The 15,602-nt window shown below is 40.1% G+C and overlaps 1 protein-coding gene across 4 annotated transcripts in view; it reads right to left on the bottom strand.

The window, feature by feature from the left end:
* NR3C2 (nuclear receptor subfamily 3 group C member 2) overlaps positions 1-15,602 on the bottom strand; it is a 320,035-nt gene that overhangs the window by 42,262 nt on the left and 262,171 nt on the right. For all 4 annotated transcript variants that reach the window (XM_014611489.3, XM_019477542.2, XM_019477552.2 and 1 more), the window contains 2 exons: positions 12,356-12,706; positions 11,252-11,396 (listed from right to left, as the gene is read on the bottom strand). In XM_014611489.3, coding sequence (XP_014466975.1) covers positions 11,252-11,396; positions 12,356-12,706 — 496 coding nt within the window. The remainder of the gene's footprint in view (positions 1-11,251; positions 11,397-12,355; positions 12,707-15,602) is intronic.

The following is a 15,602-nucleotide window of genomic DNA, read 5'->3' as shown; positions in this document are numbered from 1 at the left end:
TACAAATGGCTAATAAAACCAAATGTTTGACATAAGTAACAATTAATTATGCAGTTAATGAGAACTAAGATCGTATACATGAAAGCTGTAATCTTTTCTCTCAGTTTATCTCCTACTAAGGGAAAGACTCCACATGAAAAATGACATGCAATAACATTTTCTTTGATAAAAGCCTTGTAGTACCATGTATAATGATGAAATATAGCTGAGCACCCCATACATCACAATGTACACAGGCTCCCATACAGTACCTTGGCAGTAAAAAAGCAGTAGAACACTTGTCTGTCACAGTGCCACTTTGAGGGATAGGATATACATGACCACACATCAGCATGAGTATTTGCTACATTCTCTTACTTAGGAGGAGACAAAAGCATTATCCTTCTTATGTTGATTGACTTAGCACCAGAAATGAAGAACCTTTGTCTGGGTCATCTGGGGAAGACTCCATTAAGGTATGTCTTTCTTTTCACTTACTTCCTTGTACAGGCCTCCTATTACACCACTCCCCCAATGCCAAACTACATATATATCATCATTCCCTTCATACTCTTACTACTACTACTATTTTTTCCTTTTTTTTAATCTGGAGGTAAATCATTCATTTTATCAGTCTTTTACACTGTATTTGGAAAATGGGCAGAGCTGAGAATATTAAGCTGGAAAATACTGATGTTTGTCATGTATTGGTTCGTTCATCTACAGACAGTTGTCAACCTGGTCACAAATTCTGTCCACCCCATCTTCCCCTTTGCATTTTCCAAGTTTCACCAAATGATCATTCTGCAAATGATACTTAGAAAATTCTCTGAAGCCCTGGAATTGATTAGATGTAGCATTCAAAAGTTATTACTTTGCAGATGAAGAAACAAAGCAACAGAGGAATGACAAAGTTGAGTCACTTTGCTTAGTCAACAACCATTTACAGACTGCCCAGTAAAATAAAAAATATAAAGAAATACAGAGTAATTACTGCCTGTTGCATTTTTACATCAATAACAGACATTATGATAACTGCAGGTTATCTCTTGTGTGTTCAATTTGAATGGCATTGTTTTTGTACTATATACAAAACTAAAAGCTTTGATACACTTGCCTCAGCAAAAGGTCTGAGCTCTGTTTCCTTTTTATAAGACATAAAGAACAGTTCAAGTATGTACAAGCCTCCCTGATAAAAGCTTGCACGTCCACTTCTCCTAGCACTGAAAGCTCAGGTTTCATGAGTTCAAGGCTTCTCTTGACATAAAAAAAAAATCCCAACAGATAAATTAAGGACAGAGTATCAAACATACCTTCTACACCTCCAGTGTGATCAGTAATTATATGCCTCACCTTTTATTGGTAAAATAGGAAGATTATCAGGCTGATGGCAATGACAGCTGAAAGGCAACAATCTAATGACTGTTAGATTTACAAGATTCCAAAATCAATGTAAAATTAGACACCATGTGTTTACACATGTGCTCTGGGAGATGGGGGGGGGAGGGGCACACACACACACTAATTAAAGTGCCCAGAGCATCATGTGCATCAGCATCCCCATGCTGAAAAATGACAGCAGGGGTGGGGGTGTTTTAAATAACAAGCTCTGGTTAAAGCACTCCAGCTGCCATTTTTCAGCATGGGGACACTGATACACGTGACTGGAGTCTGCTGGAGTGTGGTAATTACACTTAATTAATCGCCCCATGGGATTAACAGATTTCAAACTAGATTAGAATCAGTATTACAGGAGTTACAGTTATTGATCAATTACTATTATCAATATGGAAAATGATGAATAGAACAGTAATTCTTTAAACGCTTTGATAAAGACAGGGCAAATTTAATGAACCATCTTTTTTCCCTCAGAACACATATTTAAAGCAAATCTGGTGCTCTTAAATTTTTTATTTTGTTACATTTAGCCTCTTTAATGTTACTTTACAAATCAGAACACCAGGAAGAATTACAGGTTTCAGTATCTAAGGCAAAGTACAGACAGTCAAAAAGCCCAAGGCTAAATTGATTCAATCTCCCCAGGTTAGTCTAAACCATGTAGATTGAACCAATATAGTGAACAGACACTTTTGATTCTGGAAATGAAGCCACATGCCTGCAGTGGCCCAGGCCAGAAGCCAGAGGGTACTAGAGCACACCTTCCTGCTTGGCTGGAGCAGATAGCTTGGGCCAAGGCTAGCCCTCCCATCCTGAAAGGGGTAGTTTGGGGGGAGGTGCAAAACATCCTGGGATACTGGAAGGCTGTGAGTTACCTTGAATCTGGAGAGGATCTGGGACAATAGTTCTATAAACTGATTTAACCTGAAGCAGTTAAGTTTGATACTACATCTATTCAGGTTTATCTTAAACTGGTTTCACCCATTTTGATAGTGGATTATGTGTACTGAACTTCTGTTACGTTACAGATTTGAACTGGTTTCCAATTACTTATACCAGTTTATGTGTAATTTCTGTCTCTAGCCTAAAGGTCATGTAAAGGTAGCTGTATTTTTACAGCCTATTATACAACACTAACCCTAATAGTCTTAAATTCTAAGAGAAGTCTGTAAGAGGATGTTAAGACATAATAAAAAGACAACAAATGTGCTACTTACCAATAAAACATATAGAATTAATGGAATAAATATTATAAATAAACTTCTTGCTACAGTTAGAGTCCTATATACTCAGTTTTAATGTAAAAATTATGATCCTTTTAGCACAGTCAAGTCCTCTGCCATTCACATAATCTTGTCACTGTTAGTGCAAGTGTCTTCTCAACCACTCCCAAAAATCCAGAACATTTTCCCCATATTTCTCCACTTCATCTGCTCTCCATCTATTTTTATATCTTATCTGAAATATTTATTTTCATATCTTATCTAAAACATTTTTCCTTCTTTCTCTCTGCCTCTTTCTCTTCCATGTTTCCAAAATTTACAACTGTGTGAACCATAGAATTGTAATAGAAAAGACGGTATACAGGGCTGGATTAACCCATTAATGGGCCCTAGGTAAACAAACGATGCACCTAGTTGCTTTGCGTAGGGCAGCAGCAGCTGTCACTGGGGCAGGGAGCTGCAGCGTGCAGCCCTAGAAGGTAAAAGGAACTGGGAAGCAAAATAAGCAAAATTGGGCCCCTTCTTCATTAGGGCCCTAGTTTGCCAACGCATTAATCTAGCCCTGATGGTGTACAAGATGGGATTTTATTTTATTGAAAATTAAAGTTCCCCGCAAAACTGAATATTGTTAGTGGAAATCAAAGTATTCATTTTATGGCAATATTTGGAGAAGAGAGAGATTTGATAGTGGACCAGTATTGCATCACAAATTTTAAGTCACCAAAAGCATCATACATCACCTGAAGCCACAGACTAAAGCCACTGATCTTCAACTACACCTTCATTGTTCAATTTTGTTATGAGCTGAGCCTACCCTCCAGATGCTCCTTTGTAGCATTAAGATCTATCTGTACTGGACAAATACTCAAGCCTTTGTTTGAGATCTATTCAGTCCTTGCTCAGGCAAAATTCTTCTTTAAGATTTGTCTGGGTAAGAATTTGAATTGAATGCTAACTTCAGGATCTGGCCCATTAACTTTTTTGTAGCTACTATTTGTACAGTAATTATGTATGATTACAGTATTATTACTACATCAATCATGACATTGCATTTTTGTAATGTCATTTTTGAAAATGTCTCAAAGGACTTTAATATACCTCTTAAGTACATTACTCATGCCCATTTTACAGATGAATTAAACTGATACAGAGACACTAACTTTTCAAAAGCATTTAAGTAATTTAGTGCTCTGGCAGACATTACACTCATGCCATGATTAATGTGTTAATTTTGCCATAAATATGCAATATGACATACATGAAGCCAAGTTATGGCACCATAAAATGGCAAACCAGCCAACAAAGATGATCCATGTTGGCTGTTGACATGGAGATGCAGCTGTCCCCAATCTGAAACAAGACAGGGAGCCCTGGAGCTCCCTGCAACTCAATACGATTCCTGCCTTACCCTGATACCCGTGTGGGAGATGCAGGACAAGGCTCTTTAAAGTGCTGGTTCACAAAGAGCCCTAAGGCTTCCCATGACCTGGAAGGTTTGCTGCTTTGCCCTACCACACTTGTAAGAGGAACAGGGCAAAGCTCTTTAAAGTGTAGGGTAGCAAAGAGTCTTGGGTCCTGATTTGGGATTAGGCAAGGGAGCATCCCCAGGTCTCATTAACAGACCTGGGGCTGTTCTCTGCCCAGTCTTGGAGATCAGCCACAGGATGGATGTGTCCTGGACCCAGGGCAATGATTGGGCAGGTCAGATCACATGATTTTGGGGGTGAGGCATAACATTCCTCAGACTCCAATTGTGTAACTGCCTTAGTGTCCGCCAGCAGCCTGACAAACTTAAATCCCATTTGCAGAAGTGACTCAAGGACATGAGAAACCATGTTTCACTGAAAGTTCCTCCTCAGCCTTCTTTTCCTCAGGCTGAAGAGTCCCAGATCCCTCAGCCTTTCCTTGTATGGCTTGCATTTTAAGACTCTGATCACACGGGTGGCTCTTTTTTGGACTCTCTCACACCCTTGTTAAAATGTGGTGCCCAGAACTGGATGCCAGATAGGGACCTACCCAAATCAGGGTGGCAGATGGGCAATGCCACAGGCCAATTGTGGCATTGGCCACCATTGTCATAGGCTTATTGTGTTGCCCCCCACCCTCCCCATACACACCTCTGATTGGCCCAGGGGCCCTGCCTGCCCCACCCCTCAACACTGAGAGGTAGTATTGGAGCTAAACTCTACTTTGCCACTAAAATATGTAAGTAGCACTTATGTAGTTTTTAGACATATAAATCCTGAAACTGTATTATACTTTGACCTGAATCACAGTATAATGACCCGAATCTAAATTTCTTATGTAGCTAAGTTTGTTAGCTGAGGCGGTACCTGGTAGCAGCTTACCGCTACATTAGGGGAGTACATCAAGGGCTCGGTGAGCAACTGTTCACCAGGGCACCCAAGGGGAAAACCAGGAGTAATGCCCACAAACTCATGGAAGATCGATTCAGGCTCAACATTAGGAAAAACTTCACAGTCAGGGTGTCCAGACTGTGGAATAAGCTCCCTCCTACCCTGGAAATCTTCAAGAGGAGACTAGATCGTCACCTTGCTGGGGTCACCTGACCCCCAGTTATCTTTCCTGCTTGGTGCAGGGGGCTGGATTCAATGATCTTCCAAGGTCCCTTCCGGCCTTACAATCTATGAATCTTTGAATCTATACTGTACTATTCAGAAAGCCTTCTAGAGACAGTTGTAATTACAGTACTTCTTCATATAGGAATGGCCTATTAGAAGAATTACCCAGAATCCTTAGCAGGATATCTGTGTTTCATAAGAAAGGGAAAAAAAGACTGATGGATTGTTAGTAGAACATCTAAACATCTCTAATAGTCCTTCCAGAAAAATAAAGCCTTCATGCCAACACTATTCAGCATTCACTACCCCACCCTGTCTAATGGAACACGAGCTGATTGTCTTCACCATCAAATCTTGCCTGAAATCACACTTCTCCAGGGACACCTCTCAGATCCCTTGACACAGAAAGATAGAGTGGGCACACTAATTATGGTGATTAACTTTTCAGTTCCCCTTGCTGAAAATGCAGGGTTGCTGTATATCTACACAGGTTAAGTAGAATAACTCCCTGTACCTGATCATATTAGCCTGGAAAAAGTAAAGACTAATCCAGAGATGTCTTAATGGCAGTGAAGCAAATCATAGTGAAGCAACAGTGCAGTGCAGTGAAGCAAAAGAGGGTGAAACCTCATCATGGAGCATCTGATGCATGGTTACTCCTGAGTCTTACTCCATAGGAAGCAAAACAAACTGTTCCATTCAGCCCTATTTACTGGGTAAAAGAGAGCAAATGGACAGCTACCCTATATCAGATGTTCCCAAGTAAGTTTTCATTTCCAATGTATGCTAGAGAGTGAATGAATGGAAGCTAGAGGAAGAGAGAGATCAGGGAAGGAGTCAGAAGCAATGGGAGGAGCTGGATGAGAATATTAGAAATTAAAGCAGGGTAAAACTGGATTCGGAAGGAAGCCTGAAGGAGGAAAATTAAGCTGGGCAAGGAGAATAATATTAGCATCACAAGTAGAAACATTATAAGCAACTAGATGAAGAGAAAATGATAGGACGGGACAGCAGATTGGAGGGGCAGAAGAGGTCAAACTGGAAAAATGGGTGGATGGGTATAAATTTGCTAGAGAGGTCTCCAGAGACCAGAATGGAATCCAAAATTCCTGGTTCTTACCACTCTTCTGTAAATGTTTATAAAGCCTGACAAAGTATCTTATCCCTGCCTATTTCATGGAGGGTTGCAGCATACTACTGCTATCAGCTACTCCATTAGCTGAGCTAGCAGAAGCATGTACCAGAAGTGGTCCCCAACAAGAGACCAACCCCACTGATGTCACATGACTGAATTTCTATGCATACTGCCACTTAACAATTAGGAAACTGAATAAAAAATATATATATTTTTAAGAATATTAAGTTTGCAAAGTTGCACACAGAAAAATTAGGAAATGCAAAATGAATGCATGCCTATGATTATGCTTTATAGTATGTTTTTAATTATACAATTATATTCTATTTTTCCACAGGACGTCTTTCAGTGGTATAACTCATTTTTCATGACAAACACTGCATTGTGTAAAATAAATGTTCAAACAATATATGGGGAAAGAGAGAAAGAGAGAGAGACAGACAGACAGACAGTGTTACTTGACGAGATTTAGTAGAATGGCACTTTTCATTTTATTCAACTTGCATTTTGTTCACTTGGCACAATTAAAGCAGTGGAAATATATGCGTGATTTATGAAAACAAATAGTGTACTTATGCCTATAGACACTAGATGCAAGTGGAAGTTGGGTAGGTACACTGAGTCTTGTGTAACCCCAACATGGAACTCAACTCAAGAGTGAATTTGACACTATTAACATACCAGATTTTTTGATGATCAAAAGATGTACTTAACAGTTTGTAATTACAGAGACTGTCACTGATTGGTTGTCTTATTTGCAAGCCTTCAGAATAATAAGAAAAGCCTCACAGAATATAACCATGATATTATATACCCTGTTCAATAACTTCAAATGCAGAATTTCCTTTTACTCGCAGCACTTAGGAAAAGAATGAGAGAGAAATGTTTGTGAGAATAATAAAAAATGACAAGCTTATTACTTTATTTTATCTTGTATAAAACAAAAAAAGCATTGCATATACACCTATAACTTTTTTCCAACTTGTACATTTGCTATAGTTCTAAACATGATGCTAGCTTCTTTTTATTCAATTATATTAATATGATTATTTTGTATCCATTGTTCATCAAATGAAAATGTTTATTATCGCTATATAAGCACTACAGGCAGGCCAGCATTCCAGCTTCTGACACCTTTCTACTACTCATGCAGGGGCAGAGAACAGCCTCTTTGGGTACAGGACAAGCACTGTTGAGCTACAGTTACTAGTGGCACTGGTTTGTCATCCAGCCTCAGATAACAGACCTAGCCAAATGCAAAGGGCAGTGCATGCTGCACTATCTTAAATGATGCATCAATAGCTGTGATCCCCTTGTACCTGGTTTGGTGAAGCAATTCAGATTTCTGTTTATTATATGCAGTAGAATCCAAAGTTACATACTACCATGAAAAGAAACTTCAGCAATAGATAAGAGATAATCTGCAGAATTTTCACTGGATGACGTTACTTCATATCATCTGGATTTTTCTTTTAGAGATTTTATGGTATGCGAATGTGCATAAAAGTAACAGAGAAACATGATACGGTTCCACAAACATTGAAGTAACACATGCATAAAGTGAAGAAACAGAACTAAATGCCACCACAGAAAAATAAGGAAAATCTGCTTTAAATAATATAACCATGTTTCTGAGGTCCATAAACAAAGATTACAGGACAAATGGAAAATAGGAGGAAATTTTCAACTTGCATTACAAAATCACAAGTCTATTTTTAATTCTTTGATGGAAAAAGCAGTCCTAGAGATGCTCATGTCCTGTGTACTTTGCTGGATTTCAGTGTTTTGTGTGCCCCCTCCCGCATACACGCCCCCAAGTTGAGAAAGACTTCACAGGCAGGATTTCCAGATTACACTGGAAATAATTTCTAATGGAGCATGACACAGTGGGCGTATCTACCTATGCGTCCCACTGCGCATTTGGTACTGCACAGTCCTGGCAGTGCGTGGGTCATTTTCAACCCTGCTACACAGCAGCAACAAGCTACTGCACAGTAGTGGCAGTGTCATGGTTAGTGCCTGCCAATACTACGCCATTGTAGCTCATTGCTACAGTGATGTAGTGTCTCGTGTAGACGCGCCCAATGTTTTTTAGTTAGGTTTTTTTGAATGCTAGCATTTCTATATACTTATTCAATATACATTTTCATTTAATGTTATGGGTTTCCATTCATTTCCAATAATGCTTGTGTGTTTAATTTCTAACTTATATTTGATAAAGAAATGCATTTTATAAGCCTTGTAGTTAAGACTCCCCATCATTCTTCTCCTGTATTAAATATGACCAAGGTTACAGAACTCTTTCCATTTTGGAGACAGAAGCCTATCCTTAATTTTTCAGGAGGTTGCCCCTAATATAAAAGCCCCTATCCCCATGATCTTACGATTGTCTGTGCACCCAAATCTATTTATCATTCAACATATCCTAAAGAAAAAGTAATTCTCAATGTATCCACTATTCCAAAAATTCAATTTCTTTACCATTTTCTAACCTCTCAAAATCCCTGGTGGCTGCTGATTTTTATAGCCCTGTAATTCATAGATTCATAGATTGTTAGGGACTAGAAGGGACCTCATAGTTCATCGGGTCCAGCCCCCCTGCTCTAGGCAGGAAGACAACTGCGGTCAAATGACCCAGTTAGGCGACTGTCCAGTCTCCTCTTGAAAACCACCAAGGTAGGAGACTGCACGACCTCTGGAGGGAGTTTATTCCACAGTCTGGTCACCCTGACTGTGAAGGAGTTTTTCCTGGTATTAAGCCTGAAGTGGCCTTCCAGGAGTTTGTATCTATTGGTCCTGGTCTTCCCCAGGGGTGCCCTAGTGAACAGTTGTTCACCAAGCTCCTGATGCACTCCTCTGATATAGTGGTAAGCTGCTATCAACCCCCCTCTCAACCTTTTCTTCTTTAGGTTAAAGAGGCTCAGGTCCCTCAGCCTTTCCTCGTATGGCTTGCCTTGAAAGTCCCTGATCATATGTGTGGCTCTTTTCTGGACCCTCTCAAGTTTTTCCATGTCCTTATAGAAGTGCGGCGCCTGGAACTGGACATGATACTCCAACTGCGGTCTCACCAGTGCTGAGTACAGTGGGAGTATCACTTCCTTAGTTTTACATGAGATGTATCAGTTGATGCGTGCCAGCGTGTTATCTGCCCTGCTGGCCAGCGCATCACACTGACAGCTCATATTCATGCGATGGTCAATCATTACTCCTAGGTCCCTTTTGGCCGTGGTGCAAGTCAGGCTGTCACCCCCGAGCCTGTATGTATGTTGAGGGTTGCTTGCCTCCAGATGAAGCACCTTACATTTGGAAGTGTTAAACTTAATCTGGTTCTGGTTTGCCCAACTCTCTAGCCTGTCCAGGTCTGCCTGTATCTGCAACCTATCTTCTGCTGTGACCACCCTGCCCCATAACTTGGTGTCATCCGTGAACTTAGCCAGCAAGCTTTTCACTCCCCTGATATAATGACTGAGTATATCATTACATATACATTTTTTATGAAGTTTGCTTTTTCAATTAGGTTTAGTAAGAGCATTTTTCCTCTGTGACCCCTCTCTGATACCCTAAATCAGGGAATGGTAACCTTTTGCCACCATGGGATATTGCTTGCAACCAAGCCCCTACCCCCACCCCTGAAACCATATGATGGTTGTTCACCAACAGTGGTGTGAAAGAAATAGATAGAAATAGGCAGGCACTAAGACCCTGGGGATGCCTCCTCTGCTGCCATGTTGCCATTCCCTGAACTGCCCCAGGATGGATCCAATCTTTTCATGGCCATAGGTTTCCAACCCCTGCCCTAAGTAATTTTTTAACTGATTTCAACAAGAAAAGAGTCTAAAAATAAAATGTCAACTACTTTAGTGAATCACAGCTACCTGTCCTCTTAGTCTAACCTCTTTTGTTAAAATGTACTGCTACAGAGTCAGATTCAGAAACTACTAAAATCAATGGAAAATCTCCTACCGACATTAATATGGGCCTTGGTTTAGACCAAGTATTCAAAAGCCATGCAATCACTATTAAGTAAAGAAAGAAAGATTGCCTAGCTGCACAGCAGCACACAGAAAAAATGCACCAATAACTTATTTCAGCATTTTTTTTCAAGAGAAATAATTCAGAATGTTTTAGTAAAACTGAGTCCTCAGCAAGAGTCTTTCCTTTTGCTTTTGTGGTCCATTATTTTCCCCACTATTTTTTTTCTCTAGTCCCTACCTCCTGTTTCACATTCATACTTTTAGAAAGAGTTATCTTCTGGGATGAGCAAGCAATGCTACTCCAATTTGCTTGCTGTATTTTTATTTTTATTTCCTGACTCTACCACTTCTGAATAAATGCTAGGGAAATACAAATTAAATTAAATTCACCAAAGACACAGCACTAACACATGATCTTAAAATAGGAAGGAATACACATGCTTGGAAGGAACGGTTTCTCCAGTCTTTCTTAATGCATCATAAAACAAGTTACATTTTATAATAGAAAAACATTTTGGCTTGCAAAGATGATTGCAAAGAAGGGTAATTATGATTGTCATGAAAACAGACTGAGCAGCTGTATACTGTTAACAAAAGAACCATTATACAAATCTGTTTACAAAAGCTTGCAATTTAAATATTCACATTTCCTAGAAATTAGATAGTCTTTCAAGCTATGATACATACCAAAAAAATACCCTAATGTATTAATGTTGGCTTTGTATCAATCATATTTCAAAGGCTATCAGAGTGTCTCCTTTAGGGAACTCTCATCTCCATTTGCATCCGTAAAGAAAAGGAAAGAAGTACAATGTCCCTGTTGACAGTCCTTCGCTTGCTCAACTTCTATACATACATTTTCAAATTGCATTATCAGGATTTTTACTCTACATATTTATGTTTTAAAATCTTGTAAAACTCTCCAGCTTGCTTTGTAAAGGACAACAAACATATACTTACTCATCAAAGATCAGGTCGGGCGCAAAGTACAGGAATTGGCTGTTTGTATGTTTATAGGATCTCCAGCTCAAGGCAAATGATGATAGACACATCCATGAATACTGGATTAGAGTAATTTGGTCCTCAAGAGGCAAGTTTCTAAATCCTGAAGAACAGAACAAACTAAATTCAACATTTAAGTGTAATCTACTCCAGAGCACCCAATGGAATTAGAGAAAGAGCTCAACACTTCCCTAACACAGTGTTTCCCAAACTTTTGATACCTGGGGCACACTTTTTTCTGGATTAAAATTGGCAGCACACTTTTTACATCCTAAAAGGAAGATCTAGATCTAGACATCCAGTCCACAAGGCTATATATGTAGGACTATTATATGAGGACTTAAACAGTGGTTCATATATTTTGGGCCTGGGGTCCAGATTAACAGTGTCAGGTCAGTCTGCAGGCGAGATCTGGTCCTTGGGCTCAATCCTGCATGTGATACTAGCTTAGCTGGGGCCTGATGCAGCTGTGAGGGGCCAACCTGGCTGGGACCCAATCCAGTTGTGCACGGCTTAGAAATTTGATGGCAAGGGAGCAGTGGACCACTGAAGGGACCACTGAAGGCAAGGGACCACTGAATTTATGGACCCATGGGGAGCCCCATGGGCTGGACAACATGGCTCTGTGGGCCATATGATACAGTATCATGTTTTGCAGCACACTTCCAATGCTCTCACAGAACACCAGTTTGCTGTGGCATACCCTTTGAGAATCACTGCCCTAAGAGATTATTTATCCCTATGCTCAGGGAAACAACACTAACAGTTAAGCCTATGCTTACCCTGTGCAGTTTAGAATAGTACAATTCTGAACAAAATGTACTTTATTTAGGTAGTTATTACCAATAATGAATAGAGTTCAGTTGTAAATTTTTATCACAAGCACCAGACACAGTTGCGCTGACAATAAAATACAAATATTTATCACCTTTTCCATCGAGAGAAACCCATAAATATTTTTTAAATGTGTGCAGTAGGCTACAGACTAAATCCCAGTCAGACAAATGGCATATTAAGCCACAAAGCCTATTTAAAAATACATAAAGTAAATTACATTCCTACCTGGAAGTATCTTTGCCCACTTTACCACCTGAATCATCTGCTTGCCAGCAAGGCGGTTTAAAGTGGAAAGCAGGTACTCTGCTGTGTCTGGTTTTGAGCTGTCATATCCTGCATACACAATTTCAGGTTCAATGCTTTCAAGAATCTTAACAGGAGCTGGAGTAAGTGCTGGTGAAATAGATACGTGGGGAACAAGTGCTGTGTTTACAGATGGCTCTGTTACAGGAGCAATGTATGTAGTCCCTTCCTCTGGGCTTTGGGGTGGTGGTTGCTGCTGCTGCTGCTGCGGTTGAGGTTGTGACTGTTCTTCATGCATCCCTTTCAACTTCCCCAACTTTTTGGACTTTCGGGCTGCAAAGAGGAAACAGGCAGTTACAGAAAGCTGAAATACCTTTTTGTTTGTGAAAGCCTAAAGAAGTGATCATCTCGGGGTGGGGGGGTGTTGTTTTTTTAAAGACATTAATATTGAAACCACCTTTACCTAATAAGCACATCAATGTCTGGACAGAGTAAAAACTGGAACACAGGCTGAAAAAAACTGTAAGTCTCTATCAATTAAAACTTAGGCTATACTATTAAATCTGTATCTCATCTGCATCTCTTGAACACTTTTCTAAGATACTGGTACATACATCAAATAAAGAAAAAGTCCAATCCTAGCTTACCTTTTCTACTTTATAAATATTAATTCTCTTATGAACACAAATCATTCTGGTTGCCCATTTGTTGTACCTCTTCAACAGTAAAAGAGTAACGCATTATAATTTGTATCTATGCTACATGTAATATATAAGCCCTATGCCTAGTTATTTGTTTCAATGAACCACTGCAAAAAAGTTTTTGATTAAGTGCATATCAATACAGGGTTTAATTCAAAGTCCCTGCTGAATTTTGTATTCATGTTTCTATAATTATTTTTAGCCCCATACCCTGCTCCTTTCCAACATTTATCATAAGCCACTTAATCTTTTAACCTAATTTAGTCAAACCCATTTTCAATAATTTGATCCTAGTCATAATCCTTTGTCACTGTAAATTGTTTGCCACCTTTGTATTTTACTCAGAAATTAGTCTTGTTCTCTGGTTACTTTCACAGTCACACTATAGTTAAACAAGAATACCAAGTCCCGTGTAACATTTATCACTCGCTGCTATCAACAGCTGTCTACTGATTTGCATCCCAGAGGACAACAATAGCGGTAAGTTTTCACTACATACAATGACACAGAAAAAAGGGGGGTTCTCTGTAGGCCCATTCTCTATAATGTAACATAGTCCATACACTGCTAAATGGACACAAAAAAAATCTTAAATCTCCCATTCTGTAAATTAACTGGCACCAAAACTATACCACCTCTTGTGGATAAAGTCAGCCTATCAAGGAGCCCCATAACAATAGTAGTAAATTTGGTACATTATTTTGCATTTAATTTTATACTTGTACAATTGGTCAAACCTTGTTTTTTGTATTTTATACAAATACAAGATGTCCCTGAATATAAGACAATCCCCCAAAATTAGATACTATATATGGAAAACTCATACATTTGTTCTAATTTTCTAGGTAGAGAATGTAATTATTGGAGGATTGCCTTGAATTTGTTCCTCTCCCAATGCTACAGCAGGGAAAATAAATTTGGGGGATCAATTTGGGTTTCCCCCTTGCCCTCTGCCCCGCCACAACTTCCCCCCACAGCCCTTTCTCCTCTCCTTATAGTCAGAGCTTGCTCTCCCTGAGCACATAGAAGCGAGGGGCAAATTTTAAAACACTAGCTGCATCCCCACAAGCGGGGGCATAAGGTCGCCATTGGGAAAAAAACAGCAGCACAAATTTGTGCCGCTGCTTTTTGCCTAAAAGCATGTGGGGTTAGCATGGGGAAAATGCTCCAGGTGGGGTAGGAGAGGCTGAAGCCAACACCTGGGTTGACCCCAGCAGCTTTACCTGGAATCCTGGGGGCTTCCCAGGGCTCCAGCAGGGGCAATCCAGCTGCACAGAGCCTGGCCAGCAGCCAGGAGTGTGGCTTTGGCTGGACAGGCTCCCGTTTAGAGTGCCGCACACTACTGCCACATGCACCACCCCGCTGTTTTCTGGTGTGTTTTTTTTTGACACTGGGAACTCCTGGTGTAAAAAAAAAAGCACTGTGCTGCAAATCAGCAGTGCAGCAAATGCCTACATGTGTGATTTGTAGCACTGAGGCACTGCAAACCACATGTGTACTCATTTGGATGTTCCCACTGATTTTAAATTGAGCATGCTTGTAATCATTTGCATATAGGCAGATTACTATATGTACTCACAGACTTAGCCCATTCAGAATTGATACATTTTTACTTTTTTTTTTTTTTTTTAACTGCTGCAAGTTTTAGCACAGGTACTCCATAAACATGCTTGTGAGCAGCACTTTTTATACCTATTTATGCATAATATAAACCATGCACAATTTTAGTTCAAAAACCAAAAGGTTCATTATTTGCCATAACATATTGGGCTGGGCTGGGCTGGGCTGGGCTGGGCTGGGCTGGGCTGGGCCCCAGCAGAAATCAGCAGCATTTCAAGTCACAGCAACCCCGTAGCTCAGCAATGCTCAGTGTGTGTGTGTACTACAGATACCCCCCCCAAAGGATCCATGTCCTAATTAGCCCCACTCATGACTGAAACTGGATGTTCTTCTCATGAGTCCTGGAATCCTCCAACAATGTATATGCAGATAAGGTGCAGGGCAACCTGGTCCAGCTCTACCTCATGGAACATAAAGCCACACTAATCATATGTGGCAAGCTGGGAGAGGGGCCAACAGAGGGATTCTGGATGAACTTTTTGAGGCTCCTTTTAGTGGTGATGTTTGCCACACATTTAAGGCTAGTGAAGAAACAGGAATAATTGAAAATGGAAAGAAAGGCACAGTTTAGCTTTGGGAGTGAAGTGGAAGTCTAAAGGTATTCAACGTAGTAGCTCACCATGACTTGAGGGCACATACTGCACAATACGCACTATCATATATCTTATTTAGATAGACTACACTGACCTATCCTTGTGTAGCCCTGATGCCGCTGCAAGATGTGCTACAGTATTAATGGAAGAGGGGTCAGAATGTTGCCATGGTAACTCTTGAGTTGGAAAAGGCCTATGATCTGCTATCCCATTGCTTCCTACTGGAGACACTGAAAAAGATGGGAGTCCCTGCAATCTTTTTCACCTGCATAAAGGCACTATAACACTAACATGAACAACAGGGTACTGGTGAAT

The sequence above is a fragment of the Alligator mississippiensis genome, chromosome 2 (genome assembly GCF_030867095.1).
Source record: "Alligator mississippiensis isolate rAllMis1 chromosome 2, rAllMis1, whole genome shotgun sequence".
Taxonomy (NCBI): Eukaryota; Metazoa; Chordata; order Crocodylia; family Alligatoridae; genus Alligator; species Alligator mississippiensis.
Note: the sequence above shows the minus strand (reverse complement) of the source record. Positions and strands in the feature narration are given on the sequence as shown.